This window comes from Trichomycterus rosablanca, chromosome 5, assembly GCF_030014385.1.
Source record: "Trichomycterus rosablanca isolate fTriRos1 chromosome 5, fTriRos1.hap1, whole genome shotgun sequence".
Classification (NCBI taxonomy): domain Eukaryota; kingdom Metazoa; phylum Chordata; class Actinopteri; order Siluriformes; family Trichomycteridae; genus Trichomycterus; species Trichomycterus rosablanca.
In genome coordinates this window covers 32,070,448-32,094,406 of record NC_085992.1, presented here as the reverse complement: position 1 = coordinate 32,094,406, position 23,959 = coordinate 32,070,448, and the positions used below count along the sequence as shown (strand labels likewise).

Below are 23,959 nucleotides of genomic sequence, written 5' to 3'. Positions count from 1 at the left end.
TTCAAATGTAAATAAATTTCAACAGATTTTAAATTTTTTTGTATTAATAATTACCATTTTCGGTACATGGACCCAGACCCATCCTGAATCTGACCAGGAAAAAGCAGTAATGAAAAGGGAAGACTTGGTTGGTTGGTCTGAACAGAGCATGAATGTACAAATACCTACATGCACATAAAGGTGCAGAGGTACAATGGCTGCCACACAGCAACACGGCTACTCAGGTACACAGCTTACAAAAACCCAGAGAAGGTGGATTGGCTATGCTTCATTGCTCGGTGTGAGTGAATGTATGAGTGTGTTCATCTGCCTCAAACTCAGTGTTTCCCACCACAACTCTGACCAAAGGTTTGTTAAAATGAAATAAATATCACCAAGCCTGGTAACAACCATTAGGTCAGTAGAAGTAAACTCAGAAACAGAACAAACAAGCAGCAATGTTTTTTTCTGTAAGGACACAGCCTTAAGGTCAGTAGCCTCTCAACCCTGACAGACCCCACCTTCCTCACGCAGCGCTCACCCCCAACTGGGCTGTTTGACAGAACGAAGCAACAAAATTAGATCTACAGTGTGTGCTTTGAAATCCTCCCTTCAACCCTCCCTCCCTTCACCTCTCTTCTTCTCTCCCAGCTTCTCTCTAACCTAACAAAGAGCTCAGCGCTGGGCTGACAGAGGGCTGACGGAGGGATAAAGCCAGAGGAGCAGACGAGAAAAACACCACTCCGATCGCTCTATTGTGACTGCAGTGGCAGTCATGGAGAGATTGGGTAATTACCATGCCAATCACGCTAAGGTCAAAGCAGAGAGGGCAACGCCGAGGAGGGGGCACGCTGGGTGGGAAAGTGAACCACCGGGGCTTTAACAGGTATAATTTCTGTTCCGTGCTCAACCCCGCAGATTACGCACCGGGGCAGTGGCTCGGACCCAGGACGACCTTGGCCGGGGGTTTAACGGGAGGGACGGAGACGTGATTGAGTCAAAGCGCAACGCCTCTTAGGCAATCTGGCTTAATTGAAATGAAGAGCGGCAATATTGTTTATCAAGTGAGAGTCAAGAGGCAATTTAAAACAGACTGGCTGATTAAGCAATGCACTTGACTGGGAGAGCGGGACTGAAAGAGAGGGTGCATGAAAGGGACACACAGATATACAGCTGAGGTCAAAAGTTTCCAAACACTTGTAGGGAACAAGCCTTTCATGGCTATTACAGGATTCTTTTTTCTTGAAATATTCCCCCTTAATCTCCCAGTTTAGTCATTTCCGATTCCCCACTGCACAACCGCCAGTCTAATAAAGTAGAGCTGGAGCATCACATGCACCCTCAGCCAGTCAAATCTGCAGCCAATTCTTATCACCTGCCAGTGTTGGGTTCCCACACAATTCCGTATTGTGTATGGACAGCGCAAACGCCTCCAATCAAATGTTTTTAATTATTTCTGCAACCCTTCTTTCCTACTTCTTTCCTCTGTGACTAATTAATTAATTAATTAATAAGGTACACATACTTTATTCAAAACAAAGTTCTTTCGAATTTGTGCATTTTCTAAAAGCTTGAATTTGAACTATGGATTAATTTGTTGGTGTAGGAAGTTGTGGCCTCCTTGCTCCTTATTAGTGTCTACGACTACATGTGACAACAGTGGGTGACTACTGAACCTGCACCCATAAAGCCCATGGAACGGTGGTCTCTCTACCAAGGTCAGCAAGAAAACCCAAAGTGTCACCTCATAACCAGAGAAGATTCAGCTGGCTGGATGGATGTAATTCAAACCACCATAATCATCATTTATTAAAAGCTTCTGAATTCTGTGGGACTTTTGGTGCTGAATTCATAACAAAATACATGGAACAGTGGTCTCTCTGCCAAAGTCAGTAAGAAAACTAAAATGTGTCACCCAATGATCAGCAAAAATTTGACCCAGCTGGACAAATGTATTTCAAACCACTATAAGCAAGCTGCTAATCGTCATTCATTAAAAGCTTCTGGATACTGTGGGACTTTTGGAGCTGCACCCATAAAGCCCATGGAACAGTGGTCTCTCAACCAAGGTCAGTAAGAAAACCCAAAGTGTCACCTCATGATCAGTGAAAATTCGTCCAGCTAAACGAATGTAATTCATCTCCACCTTAAGCAGGCTGCTAACTATCAGTCATTAAAAGCTTCTAAATCCCATGGGACCTTTAGAGCAGCATCCATAGCAAAATGCATGGAACAGGGGTCTCTCCACCAAGGTCAGTAAGAAAACCCAGTGTCACTTTATAACCAGAGCAAATTTATCTGGCTGGATGGATGTAATTCAAACCACCTAAAGCAGGCTGCTAATCGTCATTCATTAAAAGCTTCTGGATCCTGTGGGACTTTTGATGCTGCATCCATAACAAAGTACATGGAAGAGTGGTCTTTCTACCAAGGTCAGTAAGAAAACCCAAAGTGTCACTTTATGATCAGCGAAAGTTCATCTGGCTGGACAAATGTAAATCAAACCACCATAAGCAGGCTGCTAACCGTCATTCATTAAAAGCTTTTGGATCCTGTGGGACTTTTGGAGCCGCATCCATAACAAAGTACATGGAACAGTGGTCTCTCTGCCAAAGTCAGTAAGAAAACTAAAATGTGTCACCCTATGATCAGCAAAAATTTTACCCAACTGGACAAATGTAATTCAAACCACTATAAGCAGGCTGCTAACTCATTCATTAAAAACTTCTGGATTCTGTGGGACTTCTGGAGCTGCATCCACAACAAAGTACATGGATCAGTGGTCTCTTTACCAAGATGAGTAAGAAAACTAAAATGTGTCACCCTATGATCAGCAAAAATTTGACCCGGCTGCTCAAACGTAATTCAAAGTAGACTGCTAATCGTCATTCATTAAAAGCTTCTGGATACTGTGGAATTTCTGAAGCTGCATCCATAAAGTACATGGAACAGTGGTCTGTCTACCAAGGTCAGTTAAAAAAAAAAGTGTCGCCTCATGATCAGCAAATATTTGTCTGGCTTGAAAACCATAAGCAGGCAGCTTATTCATTTAATAAATGGATCCCAAATGTCACTATGCAGCAGATCACTGTGCGGCAGATCAGATGTGAGCACCTGGTAGAGTAAGTGCTGCACAGCACTACGACCCTTGTAACTTGGGTTCAAACTGTGCTACCTGTTACAGTCTGTTAGGAACAGTCTGTTCCTCAAGGTACAGCTTTCTCCCACCTCTCAAGTCATGCATGTAGGTGGATTGGCTCACACTGTGTGTGAGTGTGTGCTGCTTTAAGATGGATGGGCACTTTGTCCAGGATGTATTCTGGCTAGTCTAAACCTGGCAATGAACTGGTGCCTGGTTCAAGGTGTGCTTTTGGAAAGGCTCTGGACCCACTGCAATCCCTGACCACGATGATGAGGTTACTGCGGATGAATAAACGGATAAAAGTACAACATTCTATTCAGCCTCTGTTCGGAATTCAGTTCAAAGTTCAACTGCTGGGATTCTGACTCATGCACGTTTATACCTTCCTAAATTCCCCCAAAACTTAGTCACATGATTATCCAGCACTATTACCGATTAATAATCTAAATTAATAAGACGACACATCTCTACTGGACGTAGACAGATGTCTACAGATGTTTTCCCCTCAGCACATCACTATATTCAAATCGAACACCCATTTCAAACCTAATCACCCAGAACCAACTTTTAATAGAACTCATCAGAGCCATCAAAAAGACACCGCAATTATCTCCCACCCCCCTAAAGAACCACCCAGAAACATGGTGGCGGGGTGGTTAGCGGTTAACGCCTTAACCATGTTGAAGGCTGCATAATTTCCCCTGAATACAATTTAGCTGTCAGTGGCGTTCAGCCTTTACTGCAGCGTGTAACCGTTAATGTCACCAACTTTGCATGTCAGGCACTTTCCAGCCAATTAAGTCGCAGGAGGATAAAAAAAGCGCGAGTGAGTGCTTTGCGCAGAGAACCTGAAGAATTAGACAAGAAAGCTCATCTCATCCCTCCTCCCTGCTCCTTTAATCCATCCATCTCCACCGTGCCCACTTCCTCTTTTGTTCCAAAGACTGGCACCTATGTTATCATCCGTTCTACACATTCTCCTGAGAAAAAGAACATTTAAAGGGTTGGGCAGTATCGTGTTTGTTTTAAAAAGACTAGCAGGGTGAAAGCACCACATAAGTGTGTTTTACAGAAGTCACAGAGCACAGCGACAGTGCCATAACAAGGCCGTCATGCTCACCTGTATCTCCGCTTTCCGAAACTCCTATCAGGCACTTTGCGTATCAGAAGAGCTTTACAGGAGCGGCTCAGCGCACACGTACAAGCCCAAACGTGTGAGCTTAGTAACGTCTTACGTTATTAAAAAGCAAAAACAAAGTTCTGCGATCCATGTGGACAGCTGACAGCCCCGCTCTCCTCCCTTCACGTTGTTACTGTTAATGCATCCCTCCCAGCCCCTCTTCCGCTAAAGAAAAGTTTCCGCCACTTCCCTTTGTTCGGAACGTTCGAAAGAAGGGGACCGGGGAGGGTGGATCGGGAGCGCTGGCTGTGGTCGTCGTGGCGACGTTCTGACGGCTGTCAGAGTTAATCCCATAGAGAAGCATTCATTAAGTCATTATAGCTGACACAGTGACATGCACGGCTTTGTTCCTCACGCACGGCTTTCCAAGAAAGGGACCAGAACGGGATGACAGAGAGGGAGAGGTGGAGGACAGGATGGTTGATAGGATTTTTAGAGGAAGACAAGTTTGGAAGTCATATGGGAAGAAAGAAGGGAAAAAGTACATAGCAATAGAGGACTGGAAGGTGAAGCGGGTCCCGAACAAACTGAAAGAAAGAGAAAAATGGATAAAAAGACTAAACTTTTTGGATTGTAAGGGCGCATTCACATGAGATCGTACCTTGAGCCTCTGCGCAAACTGCTACTTTGCTTAGCACTTGGCTTGAGTGGTGCGGTAAAACATCATCAAAGTGTGAATATGAGACGAATCTGCATTTGCAAGGAATAACAGTCAAATTCATTCTGAAATCCTCCACATATATCAGTGTTTAGCTGAATTTTCCTTACTGTTTCACTTTTAAACTTGTGTTACAGCTCAAGGTGCTGAGAAATTGTAAGAATCAGCTTTTTCAAAAGTCTAAAATGCTTGGTGTTTAAAAAAAGCGTCAATGTACTAAAAGAATGACAGTAACACTTAAAATTCTCTGAATAATTTTTTTCCCCCCAACTTTCACCCCTAATCTAGTCGTGTCCAATTACTCTGATTGCGTCCTCTATACTGATTCGACCCTTCACTGCTGACTGAGGACGCCTCTCAAGTGACATACACCCCCCTCCGGCACGTACAGTCAGTACAGACTGCATTTTTTTTACCTGCACGAGTCGAGTTCATACACTGACGGGCAGTGTGTACGGAGGGCCACACCCCCATCAGCATTATTCCTCAGCCCTGTGCAGGCGCCATCAGTCAGCCAGCAGAGGCCGCAGTTGCACCAGTTATGAGGACCTATGATCCGACTTTTTACCCCTATGAACAACAGCCAATCGTTGTTCATGCAGCCGCCCAGCCCAGTCAGAAAGGCAGAGCTGAGATTCGATACGATGTATTCGAAACCCCAACTCTGGTGCGCTAGCGTACTTTACCGCTGCGCCACCCGAGCGGCAACTTCTCTTAATTATTATTGTTCATATGTTCTCTCCACTAATGAAATTCCTCACTCATTTTAGTACAATAAGTCACATTAAGCGTTGTTCATATTGCCTGCGCAGCTTTTACCACGTCATATCAAACAGTTCGTCTCATTGGAGGCGCTGGGAAAAACACAAATACAAATGTTTGTTTATTGATAAAAAGTGTTGGGGCACACCTTCTGATTATTGAATTCATATATTTCAGCAAAAACAATTGCTAATAGGTTAATAAATCAATTATAGAAAGGAAATTATATGCTTTCAACTTTGTTGCAACAGTTTAACAGTTCTGTTCCAGCATGACAAAGCAAGGTCTATAAAGACATGAAGAAAAGCTTGGTTTAAAGAAACTTCAGTGACCTGCACAGAGCCCTGACATCAGCCCCACTGAACAGCTTTGGAATGAACTGAAACATCAATTGAGGCTTTTTCGACCAACATCAGAGCCCAGTCATACAAACACTTTGCTGACTGAATAAGCACAAATTCCCACAGACATACTTTAGAAAAGTGGCTGTTGTAATAGGTGAGAAGGTCACACAGAGGTCACTCTATTTGATAACATTTGTTTTAGAAATGGGATGTCCAACAAGCTCACGATCAGATGTCCAAATACGTTTGATCAAATAGTGAATGTTTCAATCATTTAGTTAAAGAGATGCAGAAATCGTTAATCATTTTGACATCAGTACATGTGAGCAGCAGGTACAACCAGTAAAAAATGGTTCGACAAGGCAAACGCATTTACAAGTTTCTTGAATTTAAAAATGTTACCAGCTTTTATCTTTTACTGGATCTTAATTTACACAGACTAGGTGCTACCAGTGTCTCCTGTTTATTTACCTAAACCTGCTCATGAAATTCTTTGACACTAGTCTCAACGCGAGAGTGTGTGCTGATGGAGCGAGAGTGTGCCGTGCGACGGAGCTTATCTGCCGAGAGGCGCCGGTTTCGCCTCGTTTCTTCTCACTAATGAACCAGAGTTAAATTAGAAAGCTTATCGTACACCAGGCAATTAAAGCATGCACCGTGCTGGTGTGTTTGCGCCACTCAGGTGACAGGAAAACAAACAGTCTTTCAAGGGGAGCCGGGTGAGCCTGTGTGTGTGTGTGTGTGTGTTGAATAACACCACGTAAAGCCATGTATTCCCCAGCAGGGAGGGGGGAAGCACTTACACGCTGCTCTGCATGTCCCCGACACATCCAGCAATTAGCACAGGGTGCGTAATTAACATGCAAATGAGATGATGTTCTTAAAAGCGACTCTTGCAAACAGACCTGAATGGAGCCAGGATGTGGCAAATACGCTGCCTTCTTCCCCCCCGTAGTGAAATTTGGATGGCACATTTTAGCTAAAAGACAATGGCCTGCGCTTGATGTCTGATGAGAACCAGAAGCGTTCTATGGAACACTGGATGCCCTAAAAATTTCATACACTGGGGACTGAGGAGCAGTTTCTAGTGATTATATACAGTATTTAAATAGTACTAAGGGACAAACTCAAACAGGAAAAGCATCGTCGGCTGTTAATACACAATAATAACAATCAGAAAGCACATTCCTTTCATATTATGAGTATGAAGACTCAAATAAATGGATTCTATTAAAAAAGCAAACTAAAGCATGGGTTCTGATGTTAGAATATGATATGGTTGGGTTCTGGATGAAATTGCAACCGTAAAAATAAGAAACAGAAAGCAAAGGAGGGTCACTGGTTCAAAGCCCAACACACCAAGTTGCCATCGCTGATTCCCTGAGCAAGTAGGAAAGCTAGAGTGCCTTTATTTGTCATTTATACATATACACGTGTACAGTACATTAACCCTTTGATGCACAAGCTAAGCAAACCCCTTCTAATGCACAACATGGGTCAAAAATGACCCATATTCATCCATTCAAGAATATTTTCATATGCACATTTGTCAGTTATTCATGTATTTGCTGTCTTAGCTAATAAAAGCTATCTATACTAGAATATGTAAACAGCTAGCAAGCAAATAGTATTGGACATATTTAAGATTCAAGAGCCTAATCTTTGGTTGTCTTTCAAAAGATCAGTAAATATGTTTTTGACTACAAACACTTACAAATGTCAGTAGTTTCTGTCAAATTCCATAGTAAATACAAAAGCAAAAAATATAAAACTGAAATAAGGATTTGTGATGATCAAAAACAAGTTAATTGAAAAATTCATAGAAGCTTGAATGACGAAATAAATTTATTGCAAAGATATAGAAAATAAAAACTCAGTTGGGTCACTTTTGACCCAGGTTGTGCATCAAAGGGTTAAACGTCTTTTCCGTGCATGCCAGCTTGGAGACGAGAGGGTTAAGGGCCTTACTCTATGGCTCAACAGGACTCAAATCTACAACCATGCGATTGATAGTCCAAAGCTCTACCCACTAGGGCTTGTGCTGGAGCCTATCCCAGCCTTTCAATGGGCACAAGGCACACAGTAACACCTGTACAAAGCGCCAGTCCATCGCAGGACAGACACACGCACACACCCATTTACCTATAGGGCAATTCAGTGTCTCCAATTAACCTGACTGCATGTTTTTGGACTGTGGGAAGAAAACCTGAATTCCCGAAGGAAACCCACGCAGTCACGGGGAGAACATGCAAACTCAGCACAGAAAGGACCAGGACTGCCCCACCTGGGAATCAAACCCAGGACCTTCTTGCAACCACCATGTCATTGTCACTGCAGTGCTGAGAATGAGAAAGGGCCCGGACTGCCCCACCTGGGGATCGAACCCAGGACCTTCTTGCTGTGAGGTGACAGTGCTATCCACTTAGCCACCGTGCTGCCCGCAAATGGCATTTGTCTATGGCAAATTTATCAGGCAAGCGTCTCTAGAGAGTAGTTAGTAGGATGCAGGTGCAACATTATTTGTGTTATTAACTGTGGCTGTGAGACTGTTAGAACATCTGTTAACTCACCTCTCGAGATGAGCACTGACCAGCGGGGAGCAGAGGTTGCTAGTGGGCTTGGCCAGGCCCAGGGTAAAGATGACGTCCTGCAGGCGCCGAATTGTGTTGACGTCTCCCTTCAAAGCGGCCGCATTGAGCGTGTGGAACAACATGGTGACCGTGGTGTCCGTCACCCGCACATCTTTTTCCTTCATTTCCTTCAAGATGTCCACAGCCTCTGAAAATGAACAGATGCTAGGTGTTAAAAGCTGGATTTGGTTTAAAAGGACGTAAAGTGTTGAAGGGATGGCTGAATATACTAATGTATGATGTGACTAAATATCTTCTGATTTTTGCAGTGGTGTAAGCCAGTGTAAGTTGGGACAACATGAAAAAGTACTATGATTTAGATTCCTGATGATGAAAATCTAAATATTGCACATGGTTTTTTATTTGTTAATAAACATCCATTCCTGCATTTCAGGCCTGCAACACATTCCAAAAAAAGTTGGGACAGTAAATTATTTACCACATTTCTTTTCACCACACTTAAAAGCTGTTTTGGCACCGAGGAGACCAAGTGATTTAGTGTTTCAGCTTTTATTTTGTCCCATTCTTCCTGCAAACACGTCTTAAGATGTGCAACAGTACGAGGTCATCATCACATTTTTCGTTTAACATTTCTCCACACATTCTCTACTGGGGACAGGTTAGGACTGCAGGCAGGCCAGTCCAGTACCCGTACCCTCTTCTTCCACAGCCATGCCTTTGTAATGTGTGCAGTATGTGGTTTTGCATTGTCTTGTTGAAAAATGCATGAACGTCCCTGGAAAAGATGACGTCTTGAAGGCAGCATATGTTGCTCTAAGATCTCAATGTACTTTTCTGCATTAATGCTGCCATCACAGAAGTGTAAATGACCTTTACCAAGGGCACTGACACAGCCCCATACCATGACAGACCCTGGCTTTTGGACTTGTTGCTGATAACAGTCTGGATTGTGCTTTTCGTCTTTGGTCCAGAGCACACGGCGTCCCTGGAATGCTGATTCATCTGACCACAATACATGACACAATGTGATGGTCCATCCTAGATGCGTCCGAGCCCAGAGAGGTCAACGTCGCTTCTGGACATGGTTAACATAAGGCTTCTTTTTTGCACAGTAAAGTTTTAAGTGGCATTTGTGCATGTAACTGTGTTGTAGTGCTTGATAAAGGTTTGCCAAAGTAATCCCTTGCCCTTGTGGTTATATCAGCTATTGTTGAGCGACGGTTCTTGATGCAGTGCTGTCTGAGGGATCGAAGATCACGAGCATTCAGCTTAAGCTTGCGCCCTTGGCCTTTACTGTCCCAACTTTTTCTGATTTGGGGTTGTAGCTACACTGACAGCTTCACTGCTAACAATGAATGCAGCAATATTTAAAGGGGGAATATGTCTAACTATTATTAGCAGTAAGAACAAGCACAATCCAGCCTTCATTTGAATTGTTGAAAAAAAACTGAACGATGCAAGAAAGCATCTAAAATATGTATCTTAGTTATAATTTAAAATTAATTTTAAATCTCATCTGACTGTTTATCAGCGCTAGAATTAAGCTGTTCTGTGCCCTGACGGGCCTGCTGCCGATGCCTGCTTTAGTGCCAGTAAGAAAACAAGAGAGGGGAGGGAGGTGATGAAATTATCTAAGGCCCTTAGATAATTTCATGTGGGGAAAACAAACCGCTATTAAAACAACATTTTACACCCAGCGGGAATGCAAAACGCCGGCGTACAATGCCAATACGCTGCTAATTGCTACTTGCATTTCTAAACGAGACTCCAATTACCGGGTCCCCACAATGGCGGCCTGCTTTTTTATGCATCTACTTGTGAAAGCATGGCAGTAAATTATAGGTGTGTGGCGAGTGCCCGGCATGAACCCGGTGGACTGCGGTCACGGGCCCGCTTCTGATCGCATGGCGTAATGGAGGCTCTTTTGGAAAGAGGCGCTCCCATCTGGTAAGGGGGCGAGGGTATACTGTTCGCAGGCTCCCCGAACCCCCTATTCGTACCGCAACATCTGCTTTGTCACCAAGCCAGATAATTAAGATGTGTTTACGCACTGTTTAGAGGCTTGCTAATGGGCTGATAGCGATAGGGTCTGTTTGCACCGACGATACTAATCATCCCAACACGGACTGAAGACGAGAGAGGTAGTGCGGCTGTCTCGGCGGCCGTGAGCATCCTTTTATTTGGAAAGTGATTTCTCAGGGACTATATTTCTGTCAGAGGAAAAACCACATGATCTGGAAAGTTCCATACACCGTCTGTCAACATTGATGAAAGAAATCTCACGCTGCTTGTAGGTTTCTGAAGCTGCTTGATAACAGATCAACAGACCCCTTTTGCCATTATGAACAGTGTATGAATGGAGGAATCAACAGACATGCCGTCTCACCCAATAAAAGCCAAACCTAAATGTTTTCCTGCAATCCATGATCACAGACAGTCCACATTTCAATCCCCCCAAAAAATGTAAATAGGCTCCAGTATGGTTCGAGTGACAGGATGCCGGCTGAAGCTTCTATGCCTGCAGCACTCGTGTTGAATTCCCCATTTATCATCTCAACAAGTTCGCACTACGGATAAATATCAGCCCGATTTGAACAGAACCCCATCACTCTTTATAATTCCAGTGTGTCATTTTCTCTTCCCAATTTTTGCCATTAAGCAAATCAGTCCCTGCTGCCTCAGCGGTCAGGGATGGGCAGATGGGGAAGGGGGCACTGAACTGGGGTTCATGCTGAGATCAGAGAATTGCTTTAATATTTTCACTCAGCTTAATCAAAATCTCTTTTCATCCATAATAGACCAGAGAATAAAGCTGGTGCTGTTACAGGATCCCAGCAGTCGGCCAAGCCGAGCACGAGACAAGCTGCCAGTCTGATCCGAAAGCCTTTTTTCAAAGTAAATGATATGGTGTGGGTTAACAGCTGGATGTAAATTCAGGCAATTAAGACTAAGTGGCTTGCTGAAAAGTGTGGCAACAATGCGACCCGAGACGTACGAGAACTAACGTCCTTATTCTTTAACAGTCCGTGAGCCAAGCCGAACAACTGCTTAAACCATAATGAACACAATGCCCCATCCTCCAACCAATAGCTCAGAACTACCAAATACATCCATTCATCTTATATATTTGGAGCTTGGGTCATTTGGTGACACCTGACCAATATATTGTTTGACATGCTCTTTCAAGACAATCAGCATTTAAATAAAATCTTCTCCATGGTGACTAACAGCCTTCATTCTCCATTCTTCTGGAAAGTCTTTTCACAGGATTTCAAAGTGTGTCTGGTGAAATTTGGCCTGGATATTGGGCAAGGAGGCTTGGTTCAGAATCAACGATCAACAATATTCCACTCCAAACTGGTGTACTGTGACCAGGCTAAACTACTAAGGGTTAACATAATGAGGGAAAATGAAAAAGGGACTAAAATCCAACATATTTATTCAGTAATATAAAAACCTAGAGACATTTTTTATTATTACATCCCCTTCCTATTATGGCACCCCTGACACAGCTGGCCATCAACCAGAAGTCTGTTGGAATATATCCAGGATCTGCCATGCAGCCACTGTTGAACCCTTGCGCAAGGCCCTTAACCCTCTTGTCTATAGGGACAACTGATCAAGAGACTGTTCGACATGCTCTTCCAAAACAAACCAGCATTTAAATAAAGTCGTCTCCAGTATGACAAACAGCCTTTATTTTTCTGGAAAGTCTTTCCACAAGATTTTTTCAAGTGTGTCCGGTGAAATCTGGCCCAGATAATGGGCTCAGAATCAATGACCAACGATATTCCACTCCAAACTGGTGTACTGTGTCCAGGCTAAACTACTAAGGGTTAACGTAATGAGGGAAAATAAAAATGACAATTCCGAGGACTAAAATCAAGGTTATTTATTCAGTAATATAATCACCAAGAGACATTATTTATTATTACATCACATCCCATTATGGCACCCGACACCCCTGGCTATCAACCGGAAAGCTGTTGGTATGTATGGCTCTGCCATGCAGCCACGGTTGGACCCTTGAGCAAGACCCTTAACTCTCTCATCTCCAGGGACACCCTACCAATAGATTATTTAAATGCTGATTGTTTTTTTGGAAGAGCATTTCAAATAAAGTCTTCTCCAGTGTAACCAACAGCCTTCTTCTGGATAGTCTTTTCACAGGATTTCAAAGTATGTCTGGAGAAATTTGGCCTGGATATTGGACAAGGAGGCTTGGCCTTAGAATCAACAATCAATGATATTTCACTCCAAACTAGAGTACTGTGACCAGGCTAAACTACTAAGGGTTAACGTTATTAGGGAAAATAAAAATGATGATTCCAAGGATGAAAATCCAAGTTTTTTATTTAGTAATAATCACTTAGAGGTATTTTTTATTATTACATCCCATTCCTATTATGGCACGCCTGATACCGCTAACCATCAACCAGAAAGCTGTTGGTATAGTTGAACCCTTGAACAAGGCCCTTAACCCTCTTGTCTTCAGGGACACCTGACCAAGAGATCGTTCAACGTGGTCTTCCAAAACAATCAGCATTTATTTAAAGTCGTCTCCAGTATGGCTATAACAGCCTTTATTCTTTTGGAAAGTCTTTCCACAAGATTTCCAAGTGTGTCTGGTGAAATCTGGCCCAGATATTGGACAAGAAGGCTTTGCTCAGAATCAGCGATCAACAGTATTCCACTCCAAACTGGAGTACCAGGACTAGGCTAAACTAAGGGTTAATGTAATTAGGAAAAATAAAAAGGACAATTCCAAGGACTAAAATCAAGGTTATTTATTCAGTAATATAATTACCTAGAGACATTGTTTTTTATTGTTTTTTATTATTACATCCCATTGACACCCCTGGCTATCAAACAGAAACTGTTGGTATATATCCAGGCTCTGCCATGCAGCCACTTTTGGACCCTTAAGCAAAGCCCTTAACCCACCCGTCTATAGGGACACCTGACAAAGAGATTGTTCAGCATGCTCTTCCAAAACAATCAGCATTTATTTAAAGTCAGTCTTCATTCCTCTGGAAAGACTTTCCACAAGATCTCCAAGTGTGTCTGGTAAAATCTAGCACAGATATTGGATCAAATCCATCAACAAAAAAGTTTACACCTTGCAAATGTATGGATGTTTGTTTGATTCTTAACACCATGTCAGCTGATATGTCTATTATCATGGCCATGTACCTAGGGATTAGGGTGTTGTTTGCGTGGCTGTAAGATTGTAGCCGTAAATTTATGGAATTGATTTCGGTGGGTAGCACTGTCGTGCTGGGTTCGATTTCCAGGTGGAGCAGTCCAGGACCTTCCTGTTTGGAGTTAGCATGTTCTACCCTTGTCTGCAAGGATTTCCACCGGGAGCTTCGGTTTCCACTCACAGTCCAAAGACATGCAGTCAGGTTATACTGGAGACACAAAATTACCCTAGGTATGAGTGTGCGTGTGTGTTTGCCCTGTGATGGACTGGTGACCTGTGCAGAGTGTTTCCAACCTTAAGCCCTGTAAATTGGACCCATCGAGACCCTGATAGAATGAAGCGGTGGTAAAAGACAATGAATTAATAAATGAATTATTTTAAATGCCTCTAAACACCTAAATGTAATAATTAGAACAGAAGGCTACATACAAATGGCCAAAATTAAAAGTTGGAACAATAAATAATAAAAAGTGCACCCTTATGGGATGAAAGACAGAGATACTAAACAAAAAAAATACACCCTTCCCCCACATGCCTGGCCACCTGCTGTGCCTAGTTCACACTCGACTGAGCTAGACTGATCCACCGCAGAGAAAGAATAGACAGCTAGGGCTTTTCCTTGGTGGACACAACCACTAATCACAGCCAATCAGCTTCCGGCAAATGGGGTCAAATGAATCAGCTTCTCAGACAGGGGAGAATATATTACACACACCATTGCTCTCAGAGTCCAAGGCCTTCTGTATCCCAAACAGGCTATTTAATATACACCACCCCAAAGCATATTGAAGTTTTGAAGGAAGGGACATCGGGGGAAAACTGAGCTGTTAAAAGACAGGGCACCCAGGATGCACTGGTCCAATGAGTCATGATCCAGGATCCGGGGTAGGTTGTTGTACCGAAGCACTGAGGTGTGTAAATGCGTGAGACAAGCTGCCGTCGCACACCGGCAGGCTAATGGTCGCTTGCTCATCCTGACGGACATATAGGCGCACACACATCGCTCATTACCCACCTTCGCCTGAATTCACATGCAAATGTGCGAGTGTGTGCGTGTAATGCTCAAGCACTTTTCCCTCGACATGATATGCCATTAGTATCAGGACGAATTTCTGTAATTCTGTTAAAGTGGCGTTAGTCCTGTAATTTCGCTCCGCTGCGTGACAGGAGGAGTCCGTACTGGGGGCCGGAGTGACACGTGCGGTGAAAAGCAAGAGCGAGCGTATATTTTCACCATCACTGTGTGCACAAAAGCAAAAAGGAAACATTTTTATTGTAATTGGGTCTTACATGGCCATGGCGAAATCCACCATGGAATTCAGATAATGGCTGATACACATGGCTGTGCAGAAAGACGGACGTCTAGTACTTACAATATAAAGCCTGCACAGTTTTGTTCCGTTTTTTGCTAAATCGAGCTGCTTATTAAGGAATAGATCAAAAACCCTTATGTAATACAAGTATTTAGAATATGTCTTTTTTCAGTATTCAGGGTTGACGGATCAAACCTGAACTCATCAGATCATTACATTACATTTCAGGTACATACACGTACATTACAGATAGACAGATACTTTATTCATCCCGAAGGTATCTATCTATCTGTAATGTACACATACGTACCTGAAATGTAATGTAATGATCTGAGTTCAGGTTTGATCCGTCAACCCTGAATACTGAAAAAACATATTCTGAATAAGACACATATTCTGAATACTTGTATACACGTACATTACAGATCACCGTGTGCAGGAGGAGTAGGTACTACTCCAGGGTCTGTGTAAATGTCAGCTAGGTTTTTTGGTTTTCTTTTGCCGCATGGATGTAGATTGGCTGCTCTAAATTGCCCCTAAATATGAGTAAGTGAGCAAGGAAGGAACAGATACTAATGTGACCCTGAATTTAAACAAATTCCAAAAAAGTGCAATTATAGATAATATATTAAATTTTATATTAGCAAAATCTATATCTATACATCTATATCTATACCTATGAGTATATACACACACTCACGGCAAGAAATCCGGTTAGCATCTACCAGAATTGTGCAAAAAAAATTTAAACTTGTAGATCTCTTATTAATTTTACTATAACTATTTACCTATACAGTATTAGGTCTCAATACATAGTAATATATATACATAATAATAATAAGAAGAAGAAGACAAAGAATAAGAATGTGAATATCTAAATATGTACAATAATAATAATAAAAATAATATAGATATGTACAGTAGAACAAATAACTATGCATAGGAACTTAATGGGTGAAGTAGATATGACGTAGTATATGCATACCTTTACAACTAACTAAATAAATAATATATACAATTCTATATTTGCAAATCATAAACATACAGTTGTGTAACTAACCTTCCAGTTTGCCATGCTTGGAGAGGACCCTGACCAGGCTGAGATATTTGTTAGCATCCAGTGAAACTTCAGAGTCCATACGAGCTCTACACAAATAAAAAAAAATCCAAAAACAAATGCATCTTAAATGAAATGAAAACATTTTGAAAGACTGCACAGTCTATGTTAGTGCTTTAAATACACACTATAATATACAGTGAAACAATTTATTAATTGAGCTGCATTATATTTTTCCATTTAGTTTGCTCTTTAGAACCTGGTTTTACCCATAACATGTATGAGATTATAAAGATACCTGCATTGCTATACTTAAAGCATGCCTCCATAAAGGGCCCACAAGTTACATTACAATAAGCTTTGATTCAACTGGTGTGGCCAAGGGTTTACACATAGTAATTCTCTATTGTCATTATTTCTTTAAAAATGGGTTTAAACACATTTTACATTACATTTTTCAGCTTTATTTTTAGCTAACAGTCAAATATGTACAACAATCCATGTGGAGGTAACAGTTTGGGGAAGGTTCTTTTCATGACATGGACTCTACAAGGCATCTATAGGAGCCTTGTGGTATCTACCTGTGAGCACCTCTTTGCTGTTTTGTGAGTGTGTGTGTGTTTATCTGTGTATACACACACTATATGGACAAAAGTATTGGGACACACATTTAAATAACTGAATTAAGGTATTCCATTCCATCCCATTGTCACAGGTGTATAAAACCATGCAGTTATTCACCTAACCAGCTTTCTGAATCCAAGCAAGGTACTGTAACAGGATTCCATCATTGCTCTGCTGTAGAAGTTACTGCAATAGTATTACAGGATGACCCAATGTTTGTTTGTGTTTATTGCCATTCCAGCTCAATTAGGCTATGTACATGGCATTAGAGGTGGGTTCAAAACCAAGTTTAAGCTAAGTAAAAGTTAATGTACTATATTTGGCTTTTAAACTTAAGGTAATTTAACAAATTCAGGATTTTTTGTGGGTTATTGCATTCGAAGAGGTCTTTCATATTTGTGTCTCTGTAAAATATTCTTCTAGTATCTTCGATGGCTTGGCATTCTGTCAGGATATGTTTGATTGACAATTGTGATCCACAGTACTGGCACTTTGGCGCATCTGCCCCCAAGAGAAGGTGTCTGTGTCAGGGCTGAATGGGATGACCCAATGAAGGCTGAAACAAATGCATCAGTGGCAAGCACAAGATGAAATAATAACCAAAAATCTGTGGATTCTTTGCTTGACCAAAAAGCACAGGAAGGGTCAACTGTTATACTCCAGAAGGAATCTCAACAGGCATGCAGAGATCTGGGAGTCAGTTCTATGAAGTGATGAATCAAAACTGGATCTGTTTGGCCATTTGGAGAAGCAGTCTGACTGGTGCAAGAAGGGTAATGCTTATAACCAGAGGAATACAATCCTCACGGCCAAGCATGGAGGTGGGTCAGTAATGTGGGGATGTTTTTCTAAAGGGACTGGCTACTTGATTCTAATTTGAATTTGAATGTTCAACTATAGTAAATTCAACTATAGTAAAATAAAATTTAAAAGCTTTTCACATATACATTTCAGTAATAAAGGAATATAACACAAAGGCCATGTTTAACTTATTAATGTAGTTTTTACACAGTGTAATGTTCAGGCATTGGTTTTTGCTATCGTCAATGAGATCACCAATAGAAAATAGAACACCAAATTCCACTAGTCCCTATATGAGCTTGTATTTATATTGGTACTCTATTTTAGGGTTTTTCATATTTTTTCCTATCGACCCTCATTTTGCCCATAACTTTTACAGCGACCCAAGCAGCACAAACAATGCATCAATACAAAACACAAAATGAAATATACTTAATTAATAAAAATAGTGGCAATCTGGTCCCATGAGTGGTCTACAAGATGTAACGTAAAGCCTCCACAAGGGGGTGTTCGTGTACAAGTTTCGTTGTTATGTACCTTTTTAAAATGAGTTAATTTCTTTTTGTTTTTTGCCTTTTTTTCCAAAAACAAAATTTTAAAAATCTCCACCCAATTAATAAGCAACATGTGAATACTTTACATTGGTGTTCAATCCAGACTGAGAAAGTGTGCATATATGTCATTGGGTCCTATTTAAACTCACAGCTCTCTCTTCAGGTTCAGAGCTTCCTCAGGGTTGTCGTGACGGCAGCACAAGTTGATGAGCAGAGCATAGCAACTAGCAGTCATCTCCTTCTCATTCTGAGCTTTCAGCTCCAGAGCACGGGTCAGGTTCTAGTCATACACAAACACAAACACAAGAAAAATCAGGGAAAGAGCATAATACTGTAAAAACTAATATTAAAAACAACCATACTCACCTCCTCAGAACACAGAGCACCAATGAGCTGTCTAAAAGTCCTTCCAGCAGGTACACCCTGAGATTTCTGCTCCTCTAGTTTTCTTTCCAGTATCACCAGTTTTCCCTCCAAACCCTGAGAACGAAGAGACAGTCACACTTATAGACAAAGGCACAGAGCTTGGGGGGTTTAGGTCACAGAAACTTGTGGTGATGTCGTTCTGCCTCTCTTGTCCGATTACTCAGGTTTGTTGATCATGGTAAAGGTGGGCGCTGACATTCTGTGAAAGCCTTCATGACAGTGTCATGAACTGCTCGCTCTCCCTTTTAGTTATGCTGTAATAATTAGAAGTCTCATGCTACTCTCTGTAAAACTGACATTTAACTCTTAATGATTTTACATTTTAACTACATTTTTTGTTGTTTTACCCCGAGTATTCTGATGGATACTTGTTTACCCACCCAAGGTTAAAGCCTGCAAGTCAAGACTGTTGTGTCATCAATTCTGCTCCTGCTAGATGTGACGGAAACTTGGCGTGTTCGCACTGAAAATGTCCAGAACTCACTACAGACTGGACTGAATACCGAAGAACATCAATTATTTTTTTGCTAGTTATAACTTTCAGTTTAATTTAATTTTGTGTATGATTTACATAAATCCTATTCATTAAAATTATGAACTATTATGAACTATTCATTAAAATTATTCATTAAAATTATCCTTCAGGCCATCCAAGGAGGATCGGAGTCCCTGCTGAGTCTGGTTACTCTCAAGGTTTCTACTTGTAATCTTGTAGTCTACTTGTGAGCCACTGTCACTGTCGCCCTCAGCTTGCTCAACAGCGGTTTTTGGTCTGTCGGTCCTGGTTTCTGTAAAGTTGCTTTGAGACAATGTCTTGTACAAAGTGCTATACAAATATATTTTACTTTACTTGCAACCTGGTGGTGGTTCGGCTTGAACCAGGAACCTTTTGATTACTAGTCCAGTACCTTAACCGCTGAGCTACCACTGCATGGTAAAATGCATAATCTCAATCTTTTTCTGTTCTACATTGATTAAAAAATTAACTGACCAAATAAAATATATATTTAGGCCAACATGCACACTTACTTTTGGAATGGAAGTGTCAGTGAGTGCAATGCCATCTTCACTCGTTTCTCTGTCCACAAGACCAAGAACATCCTGCAAAAAAAAAAAAAAAAACCAGTGAGACTTTTTAAAATGTATATATTCTTTTTTCCCCTCTTTTTTTACCCAGTCCAGTTGTGGCCAATGGAGCTTCTTTCTCTCTCTCAGCCAATCACTTGTCTGTGAAGGCACCTGACCAGCTGAGCTAGACATCTCAGCACTGGTGGGCTAGCGGGTCTTATTGCTACGCCAACAGAGCACTTAAGATTTTATTTATGACTGACTTATTACTTCTTAGTTTAGTGTGAAGTTCAAGAAGAAGTACAGTACCTTAATGAGTTCTGGCACATGGTACAGGTTTAGAATGTTCCTGATTCCTTTGTAGATGTTCACATGGATGGTGATGTTCTGCAAGCACAGGATGCATATAAACAAAGTGTTATACACCAGGTTTACGTCACATTAAAATGAGCAGTTTGTCAAGAACGACTATGTTGGCCTTAAAATAAGTCGGTGCTTTTTTCTGGAAACAAAGTCTTATTTTCACTGGGGTGGAGCACTGGCTTTCACAGCTCGCCATGCTCATCAAACATCAAGAGCTCTACCTCCACAGACATAGGTCGCACCTCACAGCAAACGAGGTGCCCCATGGATGGCCTCATATAAACACCAAAGGGTGCTGTAGACCTATTCTTAACCTGCTTCATAGAGGAATACAATCAACTTGCCTATAAATCTGCATAAAGTATTGCCATCAGCCTATCAGCCTTTATGACACTGGTTCACATTTATGGAAAAGTGTGGAAAAGAGTATCTGAAGTAGGAAACAATCACCCCATTCATTCTGTACCTCACTGTGACACAAGCACACCCCAGTGAAATAAATCAAGACTTGCTAATCACTTGCTACTAATCTTATCACTTTAATGCAGATCTTTTTGTCCTCATACATGAAAACTAGTTTGGTTTTTAGACATCAGATTTGTTCTAATACACACTGTAGAGTTTAGAATTTGTTATATAAATGCTAGTAGTTTATTTAACAGTTATAGACTGAAAGTTCTATATAAATTGAAATTTCTATATTTTTGACTATTCTTGAATAACTGAATAACTCTTGCCAAAAAATGTTTAAAAAATATGACAATTAGAGGTGATCCTGTGTCATGTGACTTTAGAGGGATTATTGAGGTAACTTAAGCTATCTAGTAAACTGATTTGTTAATTACCTGTGAAAAAGGTATGGCAAAAAACCCCAATGTGAGTGCTTCTAAATAATTAGCATTACTAACCAGTGCATACCCATGTATTCAGATTGCACTAACAGGCAAGTACTGCTGACATGATTATTTTCTTAATGAATACAAAATTTGGTCTGTGAAATGTAACAGTGGTTTGCATTTAAATCTGAATATTTAGGCCGATAGACTAATTAGCATCAGTGTGTTTTTGGTGAACACACACTAACAGTGACTGTGGGAACGTACCACATCCTTCAGTTGATGAAGGTATTGTCTGAGTATCTCTTCTTTAGCCTGCACGTCTGTCTCAGTCATTCCATCAAACAGGTTAAAGAGGAAGTAGGCTGTGTTTTCTGGGTTGGACAGAGTAAGAGAAGTGATGCTTCTTTATTTCATCCATGGAGTCAAATCCAACAATGTAAATGACTCAAAAACTGTAGGACCATTTCATTTACGTATGGAACAAAATGATGCAACACACAAACCCTGCAAGAGCAATTATATCTCGGTCCGAAATAGCATTTCTATAGCTCTAGGATTCCACCAATCAACAGCAAGAACCATTATTATCTTTAAATGTAGAAAGCCTGATACAATAGTGAATGCACCAAATTTCTTTCAGGACTTAACAAAAAAGCCAAAAAACAACAGAAGACCAGCAGCCATATCTAGCCTCAGGTCAGTGATCAAAATTTTGAATTGGTTGATCCTGCTGCCCTCCCAATGCTTACACTCAACAAGAGTCTCATTATGTGTAGCAAAGAGCAAATACAAAAAAAAACAGTGGTAGTGTAATGGTGTGGGAGTGATTCACCTGTCAGTGAGCAGGAGTTAGGCTTGGAGTTATACAGTAAAGCGGGGTTAGGCTGTAGGACGGTAATGCAAAATACAAAAATAGGACCACAGAAAAAAATATTTAAGTGCACAAGGCAAAGTCATGACTTGGACCCATCAGAGTTGCTGTGGTGACACGAAAACAAGCAGTTCTTGACCAATAAATGAGCATTGTGTGTATGATTTAAAGAAGCTCTGCAAAGAGTGAGCTACAATCATTCCACAGAAATGAGAACATTTTAGCCACAATGTTAAAGATGGTTAATGAAGGAGGCAAATACATTTATATGGGTGATAAAGGTGTTGAATAACTTTGTCCATTAAATAAATAAAATTACGATTTCAGGATGTGGTGAGTTCTACCCCTTAAGAAAACTATGATTCATTTAATGAATTGAGTTTTTAAGAGTAATATATGCAGTAACAGGCAATCAGAAAGGGAACAATTATTAAAGTAGTTCAGCAAATAACAAAAGATAATTCAGGTAGAAAGTTACTTAATAACCTACCTGCACGTTCTGTCTCAGTCTCTCCAAATCTGCTGTCCTTATAAAGAAGCTCTGTGATCTGATACAAGAATTAAATAACATGAAATAAACAAAACACTTCATGTGCTTATTCACATGAAACATTTAAGGAAAAAGTAATCAGCAGCATGCTCTACAAAAAGTTGATGGTGCCTTACAAAAGCAAATGTAAAGAAACGAAAGTTAAACGTTATTTAATAAAGAACTAAAAGCAGTATGAAGGATGCAAGCTTACCTTAGTCATGTTCTCCACATCTTTCGACCTATAGGTGGCAGCAAAGGATCACAGTTGTTAACGACAGCAGTTATGTACAACAATTATGTAAATGAAAATTAAATATTGGCATACGTGGGTTGTTACTGTTGCATATGGTTCTTTTGCCCCTGTTCAAATATTATTTACTTAAAGTGGTTTAATGTGCCGACCAAAAAATATTTACAGTGTTTAAATTGATGTTCGTTTAAGACAAACACTAAGTTTACTGTGTTCTGTACAAAGGAGCATCCAATACAGTTGCACTTTTATAGTGAGGTTTATTAGGTTGACCTATTAGGTGTGTATATTGAATATTTTATAAACCAAGGCAGTAAATCACAATATACAGTAATACAATATTTAGATATGTTGAATTAAATTAAATTATTAATAAACATATTGTGTTCACTAGCTTTGCATAATAATATGATCCGTCAGTGTTCCCATAAGTTGGCAGTAATGTATTACAATGGCAGGAGCCCCCCTGCCCCATACATTTGGTCCCCCACCTACGGCTATGTTACACTATATTAATAGCATTTGGACTTACACCTGTACTGAATACAAGGTATTCATGGCGTCTTGAACAGGAGCCCAACAGTAACATTGTACAGTAATTGGTGGTGGGGTTTGAACCAGTGACCTTCTGATCACTGCTCTTTAAATGTGGGGCAGTGATAGTGATAGGTTGTAAATGTCAAACTACACCTAACATACACATACAGATAAACTTTATGGGTATACAGTTACTGAGTGTAGCTTTTTAGTTTGGCTATACCAAAGACCACCTTGTCAATGGCAGTCCTGTTCAATTAATAAAGGGTTACATGGGGTGGCAAAGCATACAGAGCAACAGATAGGCTGCAGGCAGTAATTGTATACCCACCGAGTTAATCTGGAAGATAGGTGTAGCTTACAAAATAATTAAATGTACATACCAGATAGGTGTATTAAACTGCTTAGTGAGTGTAGCTTTAATATGACAAATAAATAGACAGTTGCACTCAGATATAAAACTGGTAGTGCACAGAACGCAGTGACCATGTTTAAACATCCATTACAGTTAGTAAAGATAATTAACAGACATTGATTATATGACAAATAAATACACACTTGCTCATCAGACTATGTGTCTTGGATTTAGGTATATGATGAGGTATTTAGGTATGACAGACAAGCAGCTATGAAAAATAAACATGCTTTATAAGTTCTTATAAACTTAAACACAAAATTTTAAGAATAGACTTTTAAAGCTTTAAGTGTAACCACAACCATTTTTTATAATATATTTATTTATATTTATAGTTCTGTTTGCTGTGGTTTGTTGGTGAATTGGTACACCCACCAACCCCAAATTTCCAACTTTGTCCTTTGCACTTGTTTTTCATACTGAATATAATATATTTTTTTCTGTTACATG

At 40.7% G+C, this 23,959-nt stretch overlaps 1 protein-coding gene across 1 annotated transcript in view; it reads right to left on the bottom strand.

The window, feature by feature from the left end:
• The window catches only part of lrpprc (leucine-rich pentatricopeptide repeat containing), a 69,767-nt gene that overhangs the window by 24,125 nt on the left and 21,683 nt on the right, over positions 1-23,959 (bottom strand). Inside the window, exons 15-23 of the mRNA XM_062995983.1 lie at positions 22,519-22,546; positions 22,266-22,323; positions 21,169-21,275; positions 20,012-20,089; positions 19,664-19,735; positions 18,575-18,688; positions 18,358-18,488; positions 16,233-16,318; positions 8,636-8,843 (exon numbers count right to left, since the gene is read on the bottom strand). Of these exons, the coding sequence (XP_062852053.1) occupies positions 8,636-8,843; positions 16,233-16,318; positions 18,358-18,488; positions 18,575-18,688; positions 19,664-19,735; positions 20,012-20,089; positions 21,169-21,275; positions 22,266-22,323; positions 22,519-22,546 (882 nt within the window). The remainder of the gene's footprint in view (positions 1-8,635; positions 8,844-16,232; positions 16,319-18,357; positions 18,489-18,574; positions 18,689-19,663; positions 19,736-20,011; positions 20,090-21,168; positions 21,276-22,265; positions 22,324-22,518; positions 22,547-23,959) is intronic.